Genomic DNA, 21,558 nt, shown 5'->3' with positions numbered 1-21,558 from the left:
CTTTCACTCTACTATGCATCAGACCAACATCACTTATTGCAAAAGCTTCCTGTTCAGACTCCATGTTTCTCTACTTTTCCTTTGTGGTCTGTTTTCTGAAAAACTTAAGTTTGATGTGTTTAATTCAGCAGCCCAGCAACAAGCAAGTTTATCTTAGATGGGTGAACTCTTTAGTAAAGAACATTTAATGGAGGACCCCTTGCATGGATTGGACGAAGTTAAGTGAATAAGCAAAAGAAATCTGTTACCTACCTCTGGTAGTAAAGATTCAAGGGATAAAGAGTGTTATCAGTATCCAATGAGTCCTGCAACCCTGTAGGAAAAGCCACTCAGCAGGAGGCAGAGACAGAGTAGAACAAGACTGCAAATACTTTCAGAGAGAGCATCAAAAACAAGAAGGGCTGGACAGATGGCTTAGTGGTTAAGGTACTTGCCTGCCAAGCTTAAGAACCCATGTTTGACTCTCCAGGTCCCACCTAAGCCAGATGCACAAGAGGAGGCAAGCATGCAAAGTCACACATGTACACAAGGTGGTGCAAATGTCTAGAGTTCGATTACAATGGCTGACACCTTGGTGCACCAATTCTCTCTCTCTCTCTCTCTCTCTCTCTCTCTCTCTCTCTCTCTCTCTCCCCCTCTCTCTCTATTTGGCACAGAAAAATAAAAGGCCATTTTGTTGGTCTTGCCTCAAAAAAGAAGGAAAGAAACAGGAGGGGGAAAGGGAGGGGGAGGAGGAAGAAGAGGAAGGGGAGGCCAGATGTTATGGTCTGGAACTATAATCCCAGTAATAAAGAGATGGAGGCAGCAGGAGGAGTTTCAGTCTTACTCTATGATCTCCCACAGTTGGTTCAAAGTCAGCTAATTGGAAACCATCCCACCTGTGATTGAATGATGCAGCCTACATGATAGACCATCTGGAATACAGCAGAGAAGGGATGAGAAAGGGGCAGGAGGTAACAAGCACAAAAGAGCATCACACTATGTCACAGCTCTGCTCAGCACCTTCCCTCTATGACCTCTAGTCTCACAAGGAGAAAAATATATAATAAAATGGCTCAAAGTTATCCTGATATTCTTTCTTAGGCCTAATATTGGTGCTTCTTGCCACTGATTTTTTTTTATTTCATTTATTGAACTTTTCCAATATTTCTGCATTTTTTTGTTTTGTTTTGTTTTACAAAATCTCAGTCTCTTTGCTGAATACTGTGAAAGTCTTTGTTTATTTGGATCCTCTTTGAGGTCACTGATCCTTTTTAAAGCTAAACTTTTGGCCTAGAGAGGTGACTTGGCAATAAAGATGCTAGCCTGAGAAGCCTAAGGACTCATGATGGACTTTCCAAGTCCCACATAAGCCAGACACAAGCGCTCAAGGCCACACATGTGCACAAGAGGCTGCATGCATCTGGAGTTCAATTTCAGTGGCTGGAGGCCCCGGCGTGCCAATTTTCTCTCTCACTCTCACAAAAAAAAGGCACTCTTTCCCACTGAATGCCACATTTTCTCCTAATAGAATTGTGGCTATGCCTGTGGGATAGATGAAAGGTGCCATGATCTGAGGAGGGAGGGTTTTTCAGTGTCCTCCCTTTACATGAAATGGCTGAACAACAACAACAACAAAAAAAAGGCACTCTATTGGGCTTGCCTAAAAAATAAATAAATAAATAAACTGGGCATGGTGGCACTGGGGAGGCAGAGGTAGGAGGATTGCTGTGAGTTCTAGGCCACCCTGAGATTGCATAGTAAATTTCAAGTCAGCTTGGACTAAAGCGAGACCCTACCTCACAAAACAATAATAATGATAAAAAATTTAAAAACTAAACTTATGAATTCTTTGACCTGCATTTCAACCATCTCAACATCATTGAATATAGCTATTGAAGAGCTGAGAGCTTTGGGCAGAGTCCTGATTCTCATCCTCTCTCTCTCTCTCTCTCTCTCTCTGTGTGTGGGTGTGTGTGTGTGTGTGTGTGTGTGAGAGAGAGAGAGAGAGAGAGAGAGAGAAAGAGAGACTCATTCCTATGCAGTAATTTGCACATCTGTAGGGGTGGAAATATCTTCCAGTTTAATGTAGAGGTTTTCTTACTGAGCAGCCTTTGCTTTACGGCTCAATTTCCAATATCACTCCGAAAGAAGAAAACATGCCACTTAGCAGCAACATCTGCAAAACAAACAAGACATCAAAATACAATAAAAACTAATTAAAGACAATTACTACATCAACAATAAGCATAGAAAATAAAGTGATAAAAATAATATATAATAAACCATGAAGTTACAAATTAATAAAGGTAAACATATGAAAATAAAGGAATGAAAAAAGATGCTGAGGCTGGGGAAAGAGAAGAGAAGCAAAGTCAGACAAAATCAAGAAAAATACAAAGGGAAAGAATGTAAAAAATATAGAGAGTTTTCAAAATTTGATGACAAAATATAGAAAAATATAAGTATAGTTAGATAAAAGTAAGATGATACATAAAAAGAAAAAGATAAAAAATTAAAACTAAATGAAAGTCCTAAAACAGTAAAAGGCAAATTAAAAACTAGAATGAGAAACTAGGGACAAAGATTGAGAAGCTTGTTTCTGACTGTTGTAATACTGGAAACCTCCTCCTGGAACAAGGAGGGACATGGGCCATATCTAGACTCTAGTATAGTCTATATCTAGAGTCTACTATGAGGGATGTCCCTTGTAAACTAGAGAGTGAAGGGAGCAAGCAGACATGGAGATCTGCATGGGAGGGAGAGATTCAAGGGAATCTAGCCTTCTGCAAGCCAGTCTCAGTGCATTCTGGGAAGGAAGGAGGCTTGGGAAATGGAGCAATCTCCTGGGCCTGGGTTCACAGTTCTTAGTTCTGCTGACAGCAGACCATATGTGGCTGAAAGACAGCCAAGTAATATAGAGCAAAGGTTCAGGGCTCCCACATTCTGCAGTATTATACAGGTATGGGGGTTCACCACATCACAAAGGGCAGATACACCAACCATGGGACTTTTATGCCCAAGCTCATTGAAGTTCAATCTTCTCAGTAGGTTCATGTCCAACCTGCACCTTCTTCTAGTGACCATCTCCCCCACCACTGTTGGAGAGTGTCCCTGAGTTTCCTAACATATGATTATTCCTTGATTTTAAGGAACAGATGAGCTTGAGCTCTAGAAAGGCCCTCTTGTCAAGATGATGGCAGGCCATAGATAGCACTCTGATATTTGGAGAGCCATGGGACATCTTTTTCCTCCATGGCTGTCCTACCATGTCAGAGGGTTCATGGTCACACCAAATCCCAGCACTGTGTTTAAGGCTTCAAAGACTGCGGGTTTCTCCTACAGCTAGGACTGCCAGTCTGTTGTCACCAGGGTGCCAGTCTTACCTTGCATCTCATCATCACAACCTTCAAAGGAAGCCACATTGGATTTGCAGACTGTTTTCCACATATCTCACTCCCCATGCATTTTAGCTGTCATCTCACCTCTTTCTTGATTCCTGATATGCTTCACTTCTCTCCTCAGAATGGAGACTCACAACTGTTACTGTGACTCTTCTTATTTATGTGGTAACATGAAGGAAACTTCTCATGTTCCACACTACCCTGGAAATGATGCAGGGTTTTCTTTTGATGGAAATATTTTGTAATTAATTAAAAGAAGAGTTAGTCCAACATTGTGAAGTATTATAAAATGTCATGAAGTCATACACTTAAATATGGCTATTTGTGGGCTGGAGGGATGGTTTGGCAGTTAAGGTATTTGCCTGCAAAGCCAAAAGACCCAGGCTTGATTCCCCAGGACCCATGTAAGCCAGATGCACAAGAGGCACATACATCTGGAATTCATTTTCAGTGGCTATAGGCCCTGGTGTGCCCATTCTCTCTCTGTCTGTCTCTCTTCTCTCTTTCTCTCACTCTCTCTCTCTGTCTCTCTCTCTGTCTCTCTCTCTCTCTCTCTCTCTCTCTCTCTCTCTCTCTCTCTCTCTCTCTCCTTGCACATAAGTAAATGAAAACTTAAAAATATTTTTTAAAGTGACTGTTTGTGAGCTAAGGAGATGACTCAGAGATTAAAGATGCTTGCTTGCAAAGCCTACCAGCCTGGGTTCAATTCCCCAGTACCCACATAAAGCCAGATGCATAAAATGGAGAATGGGTCTGGAGTTTGTTTGCAGTAGCAAGAGGCCCCAACATACCCATTATCTCTCTCTGTCCCTGTTTCTCAATTTTTTTTTAAATGGCAGCTTGTTGGTTTGGGGAGATTGCTCAATGGGTAAAATATTTTTTGTTCAAGCTAGAGTACCTGAGTTCAATCCTAGACTTCATGTTAAAAAAAAATAACCGAAGCTACACTGGGATTATACACACACACTATAATAGAAAATATCTGTGGCTAAAGAGATGACTTAGCAGTTAAGGTGCCTGCAAAGCATAAGGACCCAGGTTCAACTAGAAACTATGTAAGCCAGATGTACAAGGTGACGCCTGAGCACAAGGTGACACATGTGTCTGGAATTAGATTGCAATGGCTAGAGGCCCTGGCCTGCCAATTCTTTCTCTCTCATTAAAAATAAAAAAAATGGAAATAAAAATTTAAAACTCTGCTTGTTGTAGATAATCTTCACCTCAATAAAATTCATCATGGAACATTTAGCCTAAAGAGAAGAGTTGGGATAGAAATGTTAATAGTCAATTGAAAAGGGCTCAGGGGGAGCATAATTACTAGACTGTTCTGGGATCACCACAGTATAAAACTCAGATGACATGCTGAACATTACATAAAAATCATGAAACCCTGAAAGGAGGACCCAGTGCTGAGACCACCACCCACCATAAAAGGGTTGAGACAAGTCCATCTCAAGTCAGTGAAAGTAGCATCTCTAGGTCCTTGGAAAGGACATTTACCCCCTTCCTTCCTAAGCTGCATCCCAGCACAGATGACGGGAGGCTACTCAGTCATGGCTGCTCCGCAAGGCTGCACTGGGGTGGTTGTTAGCACGTAGAGTAGGAAGACCCAGTTTCATACCACAGCCAGAAATTCTCCCTGCAGCCAAGAGTTTAGCTACAGGCCCCTCACCTCCACAACCTTCTGCGGTGGCACAAAACCTCTTTTCTTTATCTCTGAAATTAAACTCTTTCTGTTTAGTGTCTCTTGTTCTTCAAGGTCTTCTCTGTCATCTGTGTTTTTTTTTTTTTTTTACATAACGTTTTATTGACAGTTTTTATATGTGTGTATAATTTATTTTGACCATAATCCCCTTCCAACATTCTCTCTTGTCCCCCTTCTACTAAACCTTCCTCCTTCCAACCAGTCACTCTACTACTTTTTTTTTTTACCATTTTCTAAATTTTTTTAGTTAAAAAAAGTTACTATTGACAACTTCCATAATTATAGACAATCAATCATGATAATTCCCTACTTTCCCCTTCACAATTTCATTCTTCATCATATCCCTTCCCCCTCTCAATCAGTCTTGCTTTTATTTTCCTCCTATTTTACTGGTCTTGTGTAGGTAGTACCAGGCACTACAAGGTCATGGATATCAAGGCCATTTTGTGTCTGGAAGAGTGCGTTGTAAAGAGTCCTATCCTTCCTTTGGCTCTTTCATTCTTCCTGCCACGTCCTCTGCAATGGACCCTGAGTCTTGGAAGGTGTGAGAGAGATAGTTCAATGCAGACCACTGCTCTGTCACTTCTTCTCAGTACTATGGTGCCTTGTGAGCCATCCTGGAGATCACTGCCATCTGAAAAGAAAAACTTTTCTAACCCAAAGTGAGAGAAGCATTAACATATGGTTATGAAAAACTAAGAAAAATGTTTACTAGGCAGTTTGGTGAGCATTTAGCCAGGCACCAGCAGGCATTACACCCCTAGAATTCATGACTTTCCCTGTCATAGGTTTTCAGTATCAGACATGTATTCCTCCTATGCAGCAGGCCTCCAGTCCAATTAAAGAGCAGTTGGTTCCCCCCATAACAGACATGCCACTATTGCACTGTTGGCTCATTTGGTCTGGCTGGCCCATCTTAAGGCTTGCAGTGTCCACTGTTGTTTATCTCTACTGATGTCTTCTCTCTCCCATAGAGCTGTGTGCAACATAGCTTTTTCTAGCTTTCTGTAAGCTGGTCTACATGGAGGAGGTTTGCAACTCAGTTCCAGCTGGATTTCTTAGTTCAGCACAAGTGTTCAGCAATAGGGTCTTACCATCTATCCCTGGAAGGAAACCAAGAGCCTCTTATATGGGCTATAATGTTTTGGGGGCATCAGGGACCTTCCTGTTCAACAACTCACTGGAAGGTATTCCATCCATGGCACTGAAAATTTTCTATTAACAATCTATGGCTTCTTGATGCTCCGTTGTCCAAAAAGTAGGTTTCTATATGACTTATTCATGCCCTCTTAGATTTTGATTAACCCTCCCCCACCCTTTCTTTACTCAATCTCTTCCCCTGACCTCACTTAGGCCTTTTCACCCCCAGTAATTTGTTCTTTTACTTACATATATACAATACCATCCCCTTAAGTCCCCCCCTCTCTTCTCTCCCTTGTAGCTCCTTTCTAACTTACTGGCCTCTGCTACTGAGTTTTACTCCAACTCACATACAGGTCCAAGCATTTGCAACTAGGATCCACATATGAGAGAGAATATGCGGCACTTGGCTTTCTGGGCCTGGGTTACCTCATTTAGTATAATTGTTTCCTGATCTACCCAATACCCTACAAATTTCATTCTGTTATTTTTTTTAATATATTTAATGTATTTGAGAAAGAGAGAGATAGACAGAGAGAGAAAGGGCACACCAGGACCTCCAGCCACTGCAAATGAACTCCAAACACATGCACCACCTTGTGCATCTGGTTGGCTTTGCAGGCAAATGCCTTAGCAGCTAAGCCATCTCCCCAGCCCTCATAATTTCATTCTTGTTTACTGCTGAATAGAACTCAAATGTGTACATGTACCACATCTTCATAATCCACTCATCAGGTGAGGGACATCTAGGCTGGTTCCATTTCCTAACTATTGTGAATCGCATGGCAATAAACATGGATGCGTACGTATCTCTAAGGTAGCATGAGCAGTTTTTTTTTTTATTAAGTACAATTTTTGTATGAATACACCATGAGTTGGTACCATCATTTCCCTCAACTGATGACCCTTCTCAGTGGGATTGCTGGTGTTCACCATGGAGTTGTGGGTTATGGGTTGTGAGAGCAGCAGTCATTTTGTCAGGGGAGGCAATGCCTCTGGATATTCCCTCCCACCCTGAGGCTCTTACATTCCTTTTGGGCCATCTTCTGTAAAATTCCCTGAGCCTTTGTGTGTGTGTGTGTGTGTGTGTGTGTGTGTGTGTGTGCTTTAAGTCTACTTCAGTGTTGAGCACTCAGCACCTTCTGGATTTCTGCTTTGGTGTGTTTTGTATATCCCCAGTCTCCACCACCCTGACCCAGGTTGTCAGGCTCAACATGAAAGCAGCACTCTTGCTCGTCACACCAATTCCGCTGTGGTTTCACTTGGGCCAGGGGTAGTTCAACTAATGGAGAATGACATCAGGATCGGTTAAAGGGAATAAACATTGTTAATTTAGAGAGATTTTGGTGGGTGTAGCCTCACTTTTGGCCAAAGCCCAGTGGGAGATTCTCATTGGAGTCCACAATTTTGGTCTCCTTAGGATTCTGACTTGGTTCAGTTCACAAAGACTTTTCTTTCTTGCCTCAACATTGGTTCCCAGCATACACACACACAAAATACCAGTGATAAAAAACTGAGTGAGTTAGTCCTCTTTCTGTCACTATAAAAAATACCTGAAGCCAGGCATGGTGGCACACGTCTTTAATCCCAGCACTTGGGAGACAGAGGGAGGAGGATCATTATGAGGTTGAGGCCACTCTGAGACTACTTAGTGAATTCCAGGTGAGCCTGGGCTAGAGAGAAATCCTACCCCCACCCAAGAAAAACACCTGAAATAGGGGCTGAGATTGCTCAGTGGGTAAGAGCACTTTTTCAAGCATGAGGCCCTGGGTTCAGTCTTCAATGCTCATCGTAGTGTTTGACTTAGGTGTCCCCATAAACTCATGTGTTTTGATTGCTTGGTTCCTGGCTGGTGGAAATTTGGGAATTAGAACCTTTCTGGATAAAAGAGGCGTGTTGTTGGGGACAGGGTCATGGGTATTACTGCCAGGTTCTCCTTGACAGTGTTTGGGTCACTGTCCTCTGCTGTTTCCACCTGCTGTGGCAGATGTGATGTCCGGCTTCTGCTCATGCCATCCTTTCCCTTGTGATCATGGAGCTTCCCCTTAAAACTAGAAGCCAAATAGACAACTCGCCTCTCACCATCTGCATTTGGACAGGTGCTTTATCCCAGCAACAATAAGGTTAACTACAACACCCATGTGAAAAGCCAGGCATTGGGCTGGAGAGTTGGCTTAGCAGTTAAGGCACTTGCCTGTAAAGCCAAAGGACCCACATTAACCAGATCTCATGTAAGCCAGATGCACAAGTGGTGCATGCATCTAGACTTCATTTGCAGTGGCTGGTGGCCCTGGCACACCCATATCCCCCCCCCTCAAGTAAATAAATAAAAATAAAATATTTTTAAAATCCAGACATGACCACACACATCTGTACTCCTAGTATTGAAGGGGAGCAGAGGCAGAAGAATTAGTGGCACTTCTTGCTAGTCAGTCAGTTAGCTAAAAAATGGTAGCTCCTAGCTCAGTGAGAGACTGTCTCAAGAAAATAATATGGAAAAGTGATGGGGGGAGGCATCAGACCTCTATCTCTGGCCTGTGCAACCATGTGCATGAAATGCATGCATCTATACATACATGAGTACATCACAAGCATGCATACATACCCCTCCCCCTGCACACATTCATACATCATCTGAGGTAAGCAACTTAAAGGACGGAATCTATATATTTAGCTCACTATTGCAAAGGTCTTAGTACATGGTCACTTAGTCCCACTGTGCTGGGGCTGTAGAGAGGCAGTGAACTGTGGCCAAAATGCATGGCAGAGGAGAAGTGCTCACTTCATGGTAGGGCATCAAGAAAAGAGAGGCAGAGAGGAAGACGCCAGAGTACCTATGACCCTTTTAAGGATACTCCGAATAGTAATCTTAAAAGGTTCAACCATCTTTTAGTAACACCATTCAAGGAACCAAGCCTTAAGAGGGTATTCCAAATTAAAACTGTAGCAAAGGGCATGTTTTATATTTGGAGGGTCCAGTCTATGGTCAGTTGGTCTTGTTGCTTTGGGGGTGTGATGATGAATTACATCATAGCAGAAGTGTATGTCTGTGCAAAAACTTCTCATCAGAGAGGGGGGGAGGGAGAAGCTGAAGTCCCCAAATCCTCTTGGATATCAAACCTTCAATGACTTAAGACCTTATCTCTCAAAGGTGCCACTGCCTTCTCATAGTGCCACCTTGGAGACTTCAATATCTGGGTCGTGAGAGACCTTCAAAATCAAAACTCTAATAATCTAGGACAGATTCTGGGATATTAGGGTAATCTGCTATAACGTGTGTCACCTTGTTGGCTGTCAGGGCTGGTTAAGCTGTCTTGATGACTAGATCATCCCTTTCTTCCCTCAGTTCCATTGCTCTGAGATGAACACTCAGTCAAAGAGAGAGCCCCTCACCAGGCGTGGTGGTGCACACCTTTAATCCCAGCACTCAGGAGGCAGAGGTAGGAGGCTCGCCATGAGTTCAAGGCCACCCTGAGAATACAGAGTGAATTCCAGGTCAGCCTGGGCTAGAGTGAGACCCTACCTCGAAAACCAAAAGAGAGATAGAGAGAGAAACCCTCCCTGATAGAACAGAACTATTGTTTAGTCAGTGGTGTTCTAGTAGCTGCTAGAACCCACAAATTATCAAGGACAGGTTCTGAGTTTTGTAAGATCTGAACCTCAAACAAGCCTCCCTCTCTCTCTCTCTCTCTCTCTCTCTCCCTCTGTCACAATGTTTTCAGGTTCTTGGCAGCCTATCCAAAGAAATGAAGAAAGACACCACAAATGGAAAGCAACAAGAAAGCTTATTAACAGCAAAGTGATAGCAAAGGTTTGAATACACTGCCAAAGGGGCAGCTGGGCCATTCGAGTGGAGAGTACTCAAGGGTCTGTGTTATTGACTGAGGAGTGTTTGCATGGCCTTCCTAGGGGAAGATGGGCTGGCTGCCGGGGGAGTAGTCTAGGTGGAGCTCCAGTATGATTGACTGGTTTGGGAGGCATAGCATTACCTCTGCTGTGTGTGCTCTTTTCCCAGGTGCATGTTTGTGTGAGTGTGAATGTGCACAAGTGAGCACATCTACTTCCAATCAGATGCAGATCAGGAACTCTCCCTTCTCTTCTCTCGAAGCTATATTGCTTACTCAATGCACCACATTGCTTGCTCAATATTTTGTTTCCTTTTCCTATCTTTTTGTTACCTTGTTACCTTTTCTTAGGCTGTTTTTCTAATTCTCGTTCCTCAGATTTTGCCTATTTCTTCATTAGTCTCTGCTCTTACAACCAACCCATAAGCCCTATTACTAGATTCAAGAGTTGAAATATGTTCTTGATTTTCTGTGAGCAAACTGGCAGTGGAGTGTGGCATTGGGTCCATAACTGGATTTTAAACACTGCCCTGCAGGGACCACTCATACTCCATTTGTGAAGAGCAATCCTGCTCCTTACATAGCCCAAGTATATGTTAACTCACCCCTTTGTTCATCTGTTCAATGTGTTCGTTGTATATCTAGTCCAAAATTTTCTACGTTCTGGGAAAGAAGCATGAGCAGGTGATTGATTGGTACCCCCTAAAGAATTTAGAGACCAGTAAAAAATACTGACATTATACAGATAATTACTTCACAACTAATTTGTCATATTGAGCTAAAGAAGAGAAATGTGAGTCACGTAATAGCTAATCTTTGTTGTCAACTTTATTGAGTGATGAGAGCATAGGATACTATTGAAGTATGCTCTGGGTTCATATGAGAGGATGTATCCAGAGATGTTTGGTGTGTAGATGTTGACAGAGAGCCGGAAAGGGGTAGACTCCCCCTGAATGTGAGTGCTACTGTCCAAATGTCAGGGAGCATTCTGAAGTAATATAAATCTCATAGAATTAGGTATATGGCTGCCAATATACCATCGTAAGAGGGTGAATTTTATGACATGCAAATTTTGCCTAAATAAAGTAACATTTTAAAGAAAGAGCCTATACATAAAGATATGTATACAGAAACATTTATTGTCAAACACGATACTGACATGTTAAAATAATAACCGTTATATTTAAATAAATACATACTTAGAAACTATGGCATATTTTAAGTCACAATTTAAATTGCTATCTAAAACTCAAACACAGACCACATTTATATTTCACACGTCTAATGTGGCACATATCATTATTTACAACAGTTCAAAGAAAGCAGTGACTCATTCCATGTGTTGCCTGAACACATGAATTGGCCAACCTTTTCCGCCCCCTTTCTCTCTCTCCCTCCCTCCCTCCCTCCCCCTCCCTCCCTCTTTTGGCCCATTGAAAAGGTTTCCTGCCCCAGTGCTTATCATGTCGCCTTGTTCTCTATTGGCTTTGCCACTGCCACTATTTGACAAGCAATTTACTGAAAATTGATTCTTTTGGTGTGTTATGTCAATGGAAGTTTGGGATGCTTTAGATGGAGCACCTTTTGCACTCACAAATAAAGAATTTTTCATTGCCGGTAGAATCTGAAAGTTCCTAAGGAATCCACACTGAGCAGACAAGCTTCTCCCTCTTCTAGAACACATTGACATAGAATGGGTTAGACGTGTTCCCCTTTTGAAAACCCACTACATGGATCCATACATGGTGATTTCTTGTCATGAATTTAAAATTGCATGAAATATGTGTAAACAAGTCTCATCTGACAAACATTTTGGTAGGAAAGCAAAGCATATCCACATTTCCACTTGGTTTTCAACTCATGCTGAAACTGGCCCCAGAAATGGTACCTTCATGTTTTTTTTTTTTTTTTTTTGTATTTATGCTCTTACCAAATCAGAACATGTAACCTCATAGAAGTTTTTCATGCCAAACAACACATTTAAAAACTCTTAAAATATGCAATCACTTCATTCATCTTTTACTCCACTGATAGTACCATGTGTTAAACATCTGTAGTGAACACACCAATTGTCCCATTGTTGAACAATTGTCCATTTTAAGCATAAACATGATGCAGAGGTAACATCAGAATTGCTGATAAACAAGGAGGTGGGGATCTAAACTAAGCAACTTTCATACTATCATACACTACATTTACCAATTTAAAAAATTTCTTTAACATTTGAGCTGAAGTAAGAATAATAAACATTGATGTTACATTCAATGCAAGGAAACTAAACACAATGTCTAAGCACACTTTAAAGAGCACCAAATCCCATAGGAATAAAGAGCAAACAAGACTGCTTAGCAATCCAGGCATGTAGCATTTTTCAGGATTTGCACCTGATACCCTAATAACCCTTCCATGCTGTCCCCTGTGAATGTGAAAATATTTCCCATTCTTTTCAAAATGTAAATTAAATATTCTTGGCCAAAGTGCCTCCTTGAAACTCCTGATAAATACAATCGAGTCAGTTGAAACACTGCATATGAGATGAAGTAACAAAGCCACATAGCATCTCTTCATTATGACAGAGTCACTAAGGGAGGATTAGTCAAGGGATGCAGAAATCCCAGAACCTCAGTCTCTTCACTTTTGCTTGAAGAGGACATCCTTGACCTTCTGTGGCCAGAACATTCTTGACCCTGTGACTATGACAGGGGAAACTGAGTCTTCTGGTGGGAAGCTGGCCTTACCCACTCAATTTTGATCCATCCTGGTCCAAGCTATATGGAAGAGGGTACAAGGATAGCTCATCTTCTGCTGCCTCCAGCTCATCAGTGTGTGTCGCTGGATACCCCTGTGCTCCTGAAAATATAAGCAAGTGACAGTGCCTTCTGAACACTTGAGTATACTGGGGGTGTCAACAAAATGCATCTTCTAAAGTCAGAACATTCTGGAGGCTCTCACTGGGGTGGACAAGATATGCACACCAAGTGTCATGCTGTTAAGGCAGTGATGACTGTGACATTGTAATAGCAAACACAGGCCATTTTACAGCTGCTGAACTATATAGAATATATAATGGAAAAGGTGAACACTATGAACCTTGGGTTTTAATTAATAATAGTGCATCTATATTGGCCTATGAAAATTAGTGAAGAAGACTCAAGGAATATGTTGAAACACCCTGCACTTTCTGTGTAATTTTTCTACAAGTCCCAAACTGTATGTATATATATATATATATATATATATATATATATATATATATATATATATATATATGAAGCTTTAATTAAGAAAAATATATTGACTAATAAAAAAAAAGAAAAATACATTGCCAGACATGGTGGTGCATACCTTTAATCCTAGCACTGGGGAGACAGAGGCAGAAAACTAGCCATAAGTTTGAGGCCACCCTGAGACTACATAGTGAATTCCAGATCAGCCTGGACCAGAGTGAAACCCTACCTTGAAAAACTAATTGTATATATATAGACTTGATCCTTCTGAATTCCCAGAAATAAAGTACATGTTTAAGGTCTCAGATTCCAGAACTGTACTGCCTGGATTTGAATCCCAGCTACAACACTCAGTAGCACGGGGACCTCAGGCAAATTTCAATACATTCTGTACCTGTTTTCTTCCTGTTAAAGGAATAGAGCCACAGCCCTTATCTCATGGAGTTCTTAGCTGGGGTTCATACCTATGTAATTCAGGAACTGCTAAATGTGGGTTAGCGCTTGTCATCCTCTCTCAAAAATAATATTCTTTCCTCTCCTTTTGCAAAGAAATGAAAACAAGTTTCTAGAAACTTCCATATGGATGATGACTCTATAGCCAATGGCAGATGGGGGAGGTCTTAGTAGAGACATGTAGAAGAGACTAGCATTATCAAGACCTGACCAAGTCTTACCTGGTTTTTTTGAACTTAAATGAGGTCAGAAGGCATTTGATAGCTTCCATCAGATTGAAGGCTTTGGCAGCTGCTGTGTAAACATGAGAAAACTGTGTCAAGCACTGCTTTCCCACATAAAGAGAGAAAATCCAGAATGGCATGCTTTGTATAAGAATTCATCTTACCTGGCAGGGACAAATTTCTTTGCTGCAAGAGAAAAAAAAATAATTTAGACCAAAGATTTTTAAGCAAATCTGAACACAAATTGACTTGATTTGTCTGTATTTGCAAACTCTATGCCTCAGGGTTTGTGATTCACACTTGATTTCAGTGAAGTTTCCTGGAGTTCAAGGTAAGTAGCATCCCCTGCTCTTATGGAGGCTTTGCCAAGAGGAGTAATGCCACCGGCTTCTAAAACTTTTCCAACAGTTTCCTAAACTCTTCCAACATTGAGTTGCAGTACAAACTCTTGCCCTAAGACTTTTGCTTAATTACAATGAGTTTTATGGTAGCTATCTAGCTCATAGATTCCAAGTACTGTATCGTAGTGAAAATCTTCATGAGACTATGACTCACCAATGAGAAAAAATGAACACATTTATTTTGGAAAAATTTTTTCCCAAGAAGAACCTTAACTTACCTTTTTTCCGAAAGTATTTCAGAAACCAGAAGAGAAATGATGACAATGCCAGGAGGGAGGTTCCTGCGGTCGAAAGTCCAGCTACCAAGGGAAGGTTGGACTCAGTGGGAGCTAGGAAAGCAAAAAGGGAAGATACAGTGTAAGCAACAATTGGCTTTAGAATCCTGCTCTGTTCATTTGTCCTTTTCTCTGTGCATCCATTACCATAGTCACAAGTTATCTTCTTAAATGCATGAAGTGAAGACTTGTCATCAAAGGCCTTTTATATCTGTCCCAGACCCCACTGAGGCTCTCTCCCAGTGCATCCCAGAAGAGTCATCTTGTTAAATGCATGAAGTGAAGACTTGTCATCAAGGCCTTTTATATCTGTCCCAGACCCCACTGAGGCTCTCTCCCAGTGCTTCCAGGAAGACTACCACCTCTCCAAACTCTCTGACAATACCCGGCCATATTTTTCTCAATACTGTACTAAGCTTGTTTTCTCGCCTTCTCTCGCTTTATATTTACCACTACTTATTTCCTTCCTAGATCTCCTTTATGCAATTATCAGAATTCTAGTCCCCCAGGTAAGTACCATCAATCAATGCATCACCTTCACAGGTAGGCAGCATGCCCGACCAGTGTCCCGTGGCATCACATGTCAGAGATGACGATCCATTGAGCATCCATCCTTCAGGACAAGCAAACTCACACACAGTGCCAAACACCGCTGACCCACTGCAGCTCATGCTGGCCTTTCCTGGAACCACAGGGCTCGAACACCGAACCACTGCAAGCGGTAGAAATGTGGAGTAGGTTAGGAAATCCCTACTGCCAAACTGGCTTCAAGATCACCAATACATGTCATTTAGAGACACTACATAGCACTTAGGAAGTTCAGATCAAACCCACTAATACACTTGAGGTACAGAAATTTATGAGGAATTTGATATGTACCCTAAGAGTCTGAACCCAGTTCTACCTTGGCAAGAGGGGGCCTCCTGTGTCCACTGTCCCTGAGATGTGCACTCGAGTTGAGCTGATCCTTGTAATTCAAAGCCTTCCGCACAGCGGAAGGCACAGGAGGACATGTAGGTGAATTCTCCAGTAGCAGCATGTGTACACGTCATGGAGCCATTGTGGGGCTGAGCCATAGCACCGCATTTCACAGCTGGAAGATAGAAAGAAACATTTTCAGCTTCATCATCTAACTGCAGCAGGTCATCAGTATATCCAAGTCCCTGAGTTGTTCAAGACTTTCTATCTTAAAATGAAATACAAAGAGTCCTTGAGCAGGGTATGGTGGTGCACGCCTTTAATGCCAGTACTCAAGAGACAGAGGTAGGAGGATCCCTGTGAGTTCGAGGCCAGCCTAGGACTACAGATAGAGTTCCAGGTCAGCCTGTGCTACAGCAAGACACTACCTCAAAAAACAAACAAACAGGAAAGAAAAACTGTCCTTACCTGCACATGTGGGCTTGTTGCCATCCCACTTCCCTCTTGGGTCACACTGGAGCCTTTTTGATCCCTTCAGCTCAAATCCTTTTTCACAGGAAAACTCACAGCTGGCTCCACTTTTGAAAGCTCCAGAAGCACCAGGAAGGCACTTCATGTAACCTCGGTATGGTTTGGATAAAGCTTCACACTGGAAAGCTGAGAAATCAAATGGATGGTCAGAAAATGTCAGAGTGGCAATGTCAATATTTGTCATTTGAGGGCCCAGCTCATTTGTCATAAAACTTCTCCCATAGAGGAATCAGGGTAAGTCTTCATTGTTCCCTGAATAGCTGGGAAGATGGCAAGGCTTTCTGTGAAATCAAAGGCCCTCGCTGCTAAAGACATCTATTCAAGGTAAGCCTCTAACAAAAACACAGGCTTCTGGCCCCATTCTGATGTGCACACAAAGTAAGGGTCAGTGAAGAACTCTACGCAAGCAGGGTACAACTGATAGGTACTGAATGCTTCCAAGTTGTGCCAAAAAGAAAATGAAAGAAGAAAAGCGCCCATGTAGAGTTTGCCTGCTTTTAGCTTGAGTTTGGTATGGCTTTTTGCCTCTAAAGTCACCCTGTGCTATATTTGGCTCTGAGAATGCCCGTCCTGGATAATGAAACCTAATTGTTTTGAATATTCTTGCACTTATTCTGAAGTGAATTAAGTTTTATTGCTTATGAATGCACCAAAATAATGAATGATATCACAATAGTGGCATTGTCATCATGCCAGTATACATTTTAGAAGAAATGTATTTATTAATAATAGTTTAAAATTCAAGTGATTTTTTTTTTATATTCTGAATTTTAATGTTTTTTCTTCCTTACATTAAGAATTCTGACCAAAAAAAAAAAAAAAAAAATAGAGCCGGGCTTGGTGGCACACACCTTTAATCCCAGAACTCGGGAGGCAGAGGTAGGAGGGTTGCTATGAGTTCAAGGCCACCCTGAGACTATATAGTGAATTCCAGCTCAGTCTGGGCTACAGTGAAACCCTACCTCAAAAAACCAAAATAATAATAATAAAATAAAGTAAGATAAAAAGGATTCTGCCTGCTCTGGTAATATCTATAAATTAATATTAACATAACCTAGTTTAGAAGGCCACAAAGCATTTGCTTATATTGCATTCAGTCTTGACTCCTGGCCATTTATTCATTCTTCATGAATCTTAAAGATATTTCTGTTGCCTTCAAATCTGGTATCTAGAGTTCAAGAGGACATCTGGTGGTGTTTTCACTGCCAGAAACAGAAGACGGTGGCCATGGGAAAACTCACCTTTACACACGGGGATTTGCTGTGTCCACTGCCCTTGAGCGGTGCATTCTACCTGAGCTGCCCCCTGCAGCAGGAAGCCATCCTCACAGGAGAAGTTGCAAGATGTCTTGAAAGCGAACTGACCAACCGCTGAGTGGCTGCAGCTCACTGAGCCGTGCTGGGGCTGAGGGATGGCGTCACAGGTCACAGCTGTAACACACGCACCCACTTATATTAGCAAGTCTGGCCTGCCTATTTCGAGTATGGCTTGAGAAAGACAGTGATTTTAATGAACCCCAACCCTGAACGACGACTATACCTTTGCACGTTGGCTTCTCATTGTCCCAGTCCCCCGAGGAGGTACACTTGAGGTTCGGGGCTCCCATGAGTCTGTATCCTTGCTCACAGTCAAATGCACAGGTTGTGTTCCATGGGAAGCTGCCCGGGTTTGAGGAACATTTCCTGATGCCATTGGCAGGATGTGTCAAAGCCTCACACTCAACCACTGGAGAAATGAAAGGACATCAGGAATCAGAAAAAAATACACAGACATTTTTCATTACCCCTTGAACTTGAGTTCATAAAGGAAAGAGAAGGAATCTTCAAAGGGTAGATCCTGAAGTCTAAGGCAAGAACCATGCCAAAAATCTATTCTTTGCTATTCATTCATTGCACTTTCACCTCGCTGAGCGGTCTTTGATCTATTTTATTATTTATATAATAGGAAAAAGGAAGAAAATAACAGATTGTAGAATAGTACTCATGGCTAATTGGAATAAACCCAATACCAACATACACAGGGTAATATTTTATTTTAGCTCAGAGGAAACTGAATGGCCAATATTTGTTGACAGCTCTAGAAAAATAAGATTAAGTGGCACAAAGAGATTGAAATTCCTTGGCTTGAGAAAGTCATGATTTCTGAACTTGACTGCGCTGTCTCCTTACATGTAAGATCCATTACAAGTCACCAGAGCCTCAGAAATACCCATCTCAAAAATACATTTTTTTTTGTTTTTAAAGCTCTCAAATCCAGCAGGTATCAGATTCACCATATATGTTGACAGAGAGAATAAGAGAAACAACACAGGGAACTTCCTGTGGAAGTTTGAAAAAGTCAAAGTAAGACGAAAACCTAGGCAATGAGTGTGAGTGAGAGAAGGTTTGGTATCATGTGAGAGGGTTACCATTGCAAGCTGCAGTAGGAGCACTCCATTCTCCAGAGGACATACACCGCGTGGTCGTGTCTGTGGTGTTGGGCAGATAGCCCCTTTCACACTTGACAGAGCAGGAGGAATTGTAGCTGAAATTCCCGTAAGGATGGGTGCACTGTAGGCTTCCGTGCTGAGGCTGTTCCTGTTCTTGGCATGTCACAACTGCAAAAGGAAGCCAGATCATTCTCGCTCATCTCATACCTTCCAGAGGCAAGAAGAAACACACACCATAGTGACTACTTGTTGACTGTCTCCTATGGGTCAGGCCCTATGGAAACACAAGCCTGGGGAGCTGATCCTGTCCTTATCTTCATTTTCCTCTGGATACTAGAAAGTTTAACTATAGTCATGGGCCACATGAGGATGTTTTGTTCCATGCTAACCCACATACACTCAATGGTCCTGTAATGTTTTGGTATGGTGTCATGTGTTATAAATGGTAAGTCTGGGAGTGCACACCAGAAACGTCTTACTGCATACTCTCAACTCCTGGGACACTATTACATACCCCCCATGATCCAGGGAGGAAAACCATGCATCCATGAGTGCAAAGCCACCTGGGACATGAGAAGGTCCCACCATTGTTGGTGAAGTAGCTAAGAAGCATAGAGAGACTTACCCTGCTCACAGTTGAGTCCACTGAAACCAGGGTGGCACTTGCAGGTGTAGTTATTGATGGTCTCTACACATTCCCCATGGCCACTGCAAGATGCATAGGTACAGGAAGCTGCAGGACACACAAGCCATGACATGGATTGTTAGTGCTTATCATGACTTCCTTTCAATTTAGGATCCATGGTATACAAGTCAGACATCGCCAGTGACATGAGCGTCTGAGATCCTGCCTGAAGCATTATTACAAAATGCCTGCTTCAACCTTCAAGCTCACTTATTTTATGCCTTGGTGCAAATTAATGACACAAGGATAATATCTGTTCTTGGCATCATGCATAGAAAATTCATTTCAACTTATCTCTGAACTCAGCTCCATGACATAAACAAGCAATGGAAATTATGTATTGTATGGGAGTGTATGTACTATATATGGATAGAACTAATCTATACATATAACTTGACTACACAGGTGAGGATAAAAGATTCCATAAACAGGATTTTTGTTGTTGGTGTTTGGTTTTTCAAGGTAGGGTCTTGCTCTAGCCCAGGCTGACTTAGAATTCACTGTGTAGTCTCAGGGTGGCCTTGGACTCACAGTTCTACCTCTGCCTCCCAAGGATGTTTTAAAATCACATTATACACACACACACACACACACACACACACACACACATAATGAGAGTAGGACAAACTGGTTTCTGTGAAACCAAACTGCCCACACAATGCCCACTGCAGCCTCCAGCTCCCTACCTGTATAGCACAAAGCCAGTTTCTTCTTGCTGCATCGCTCATCATTCCACATGCCAGCATCATGGCTTCTCTTGATGTAAATCTCTACACAGTCCTCATTATTTTGCTTGTTGTTTGGCTCTCCTGGAGCCCAGTTTGTTGCTTCTTCAGTCAGAGGCTTCTGGGTCCCTACCCAGACCCACACGTCATTGACTTTTCGGATTCCTATCCAGTAATAGCTTTGTGAATAGGCAAACGTGTGGTTTAGGTACTTGATCTCTTCTTGGTTTTGGATTGCCACCAGATGTGTGTACCTTTGCTGGCAATATGCACTAGCTTCATCGTATGTCATGAGTTCCACGGAGGCATTATAGTACCAGGCTCTGCTCTTTCCAACGAGAAGCACTAGGTAAAGAATAGCCGAGTTCAGTCTTGTTAAGATTTAGCTGCTACTTTGGCTTTGTAGTGGACTTCAGTTAGATAAAGCTAACTTTGTGATGGTCCAAAAAATTTTTTATCACCTTTTCCGAGTAAGACAAGGACCACAGGAAGGTGCTAACATTTACTATGTGTCACTGTATGGCGACTCATGCACTGGGTGCTTGACCATGCACCATAACTGAATATTCTACTTTACTATACAAGAAAGGCCTAGACAATGAAGCTTGTTGAGCTCTTACTAAGGGCACCAACCTCAATGCAAGCCACTTCTCATGAACCATTATCAATGCATCTTCACAATACCTACATGAGCCACTGATGGTCCATGCTCTTTACATAGCAGGCAGTTCCCCCACCCCCAGCACAGGACACACTGAAGGTAGAGATCAGCAACAGTGTAAACATCCCAAAACACACACAAGAGCCTCAAGCAAGGAGAAATGTTCTCAGAGTGAAGATGAGAGACTCTCATCTATCTAATGGCATTGACTTACCAAAAGCCAGAGTGGAAAGCAACTGTGCGGCAATCATAACTTCCAGAGTTTCTTTCTCTGAAAGGTTAGACTTGCGATCCTTTTCTGGGGAGAGAATGTGAAAAGTTATTTACAAAAGGAAATTCTAGTTTGTTGGCCACTCAAATCCTTCTTCCTTGGAAAGGTAAAAGAGTCCAGTTCTTTATTTCAAAGATATTTTCTATCATGAATCAACACAAAAATTAAGATTTCCATCTTTTTTTAGCTTAAAGAGAAAGGGCAAGATTTAACTACAATATGATGATAGCTTACACGGGTCTTTTATCAGAAAATTTTTAGATAGCTCTTCAACCTGTGGACATCTCTTTCAGGCCCAAGTTCCTCTGCTAATGGATTCTGCACTTACTGTCCTGTGAAGTTGGTGGCTGGATGTCAGACTTTAGGTGGGTTGCTGTTGCTTCTGTCTCCTTTCTTCTAGCAGTTTTGATATGCAGACAGCCAAGAACCACTGAGCATTGCCTTGGCTGGAGCCTCTTTATAGGAGTGCTTATTTCCTGTGAGTAATGGACAGTACTGCCCAAATCCAGTAAAGAGGAAATCCTCAAAGATATCCATAAACTTTCCCGGGAATATCCACCACATTAAAAGTTTTCACAGTGATGTCAGAAACTGTCCCTCCAAGCTAATCCTGTCTTTTTTTGTGCTTTTATGTAAGCTTATGATTTTAATTTTAGTATCATCTATATCTTTACAGTGCTTAAGAA

General features: G+C 42.0%; 1 protein-coding gene and 1 non-coding gene across 2 annotated transcripts; one reads left to right on the top strand and one right to left on the bottom strand.

Annotated features, from left to right (window-relative positions):
* Positions 1 to 1,477: 1,477 nt before the first annotated feature.
* On the top strand, positions 1,478 to 1,611 carry LOC123457866. Its single transcript, XR_006635225.1, has one exon. It is a non-coding gene; the product is annotated as a small nucleolar RNA SNORA29 (small nucleolar RNA).
* A 9,884-nt stretch (positions 1,612 to 11,495) lies between these two features.
* Sele (selectin E) lies at positions 11,496 to 21,282 on the bottom strand. Its single transcript, XM_004658804.2, has 14 exons — positions 21,201 to 21,282; positions 20,816 to 20,899; positions 19,902 to 20,285; positions 19,156 to 19,263; positions 18,510 to 18,698; positions 17,642 to 17,827; positions 17,344 to 17,532; positions 16,040 to 16,228; positions 15,558 to 15,746; positions 15,189 to 15,365; positions 14,597 to 14,707; positions 14,142 to 14,163; positions 13,975 to 14,047; positions 11,496 to 12,923 (listed from the first exon to the last, which is right to left on the bottom strand). Exons 2-13 carry the CDS (start codon positions 20,850 to 20,852, stop codon positions 13,990 to 13,992), a joined length of 1,839 nt encoding a protein of 612 aa, XP_004658861.2. The 5' UTR covers positions 20,853 to 20,899; positions 21,201 to 21,282; the 3' UTR covers positions 11,496 to 12,923; positions 13,975 to 13,989.
* Positions 21,283 to 21,558: the final 276 nt, after the last annotated feature.

This window comes from Jaculus jaculus, chromosome 1 (genome assembly GCF_020740685.1).
Source record: "Jaculus jaculus isolate mJacJac1 chromosome 1, mJacJac1.mat.Y.cur, whole genome shotgun sequence".
NCBI classification, from domain to species: Eukaryota; Metazoa; Chordata; class Mammalia; order Rodentia; family Dipodidae; genus Jaculus; species Jaculus jaculus.
Note: the sequence above shows the minus strand (reverse complement) of the source record. Positions and strands in the feature narration are given on the sequence as shown.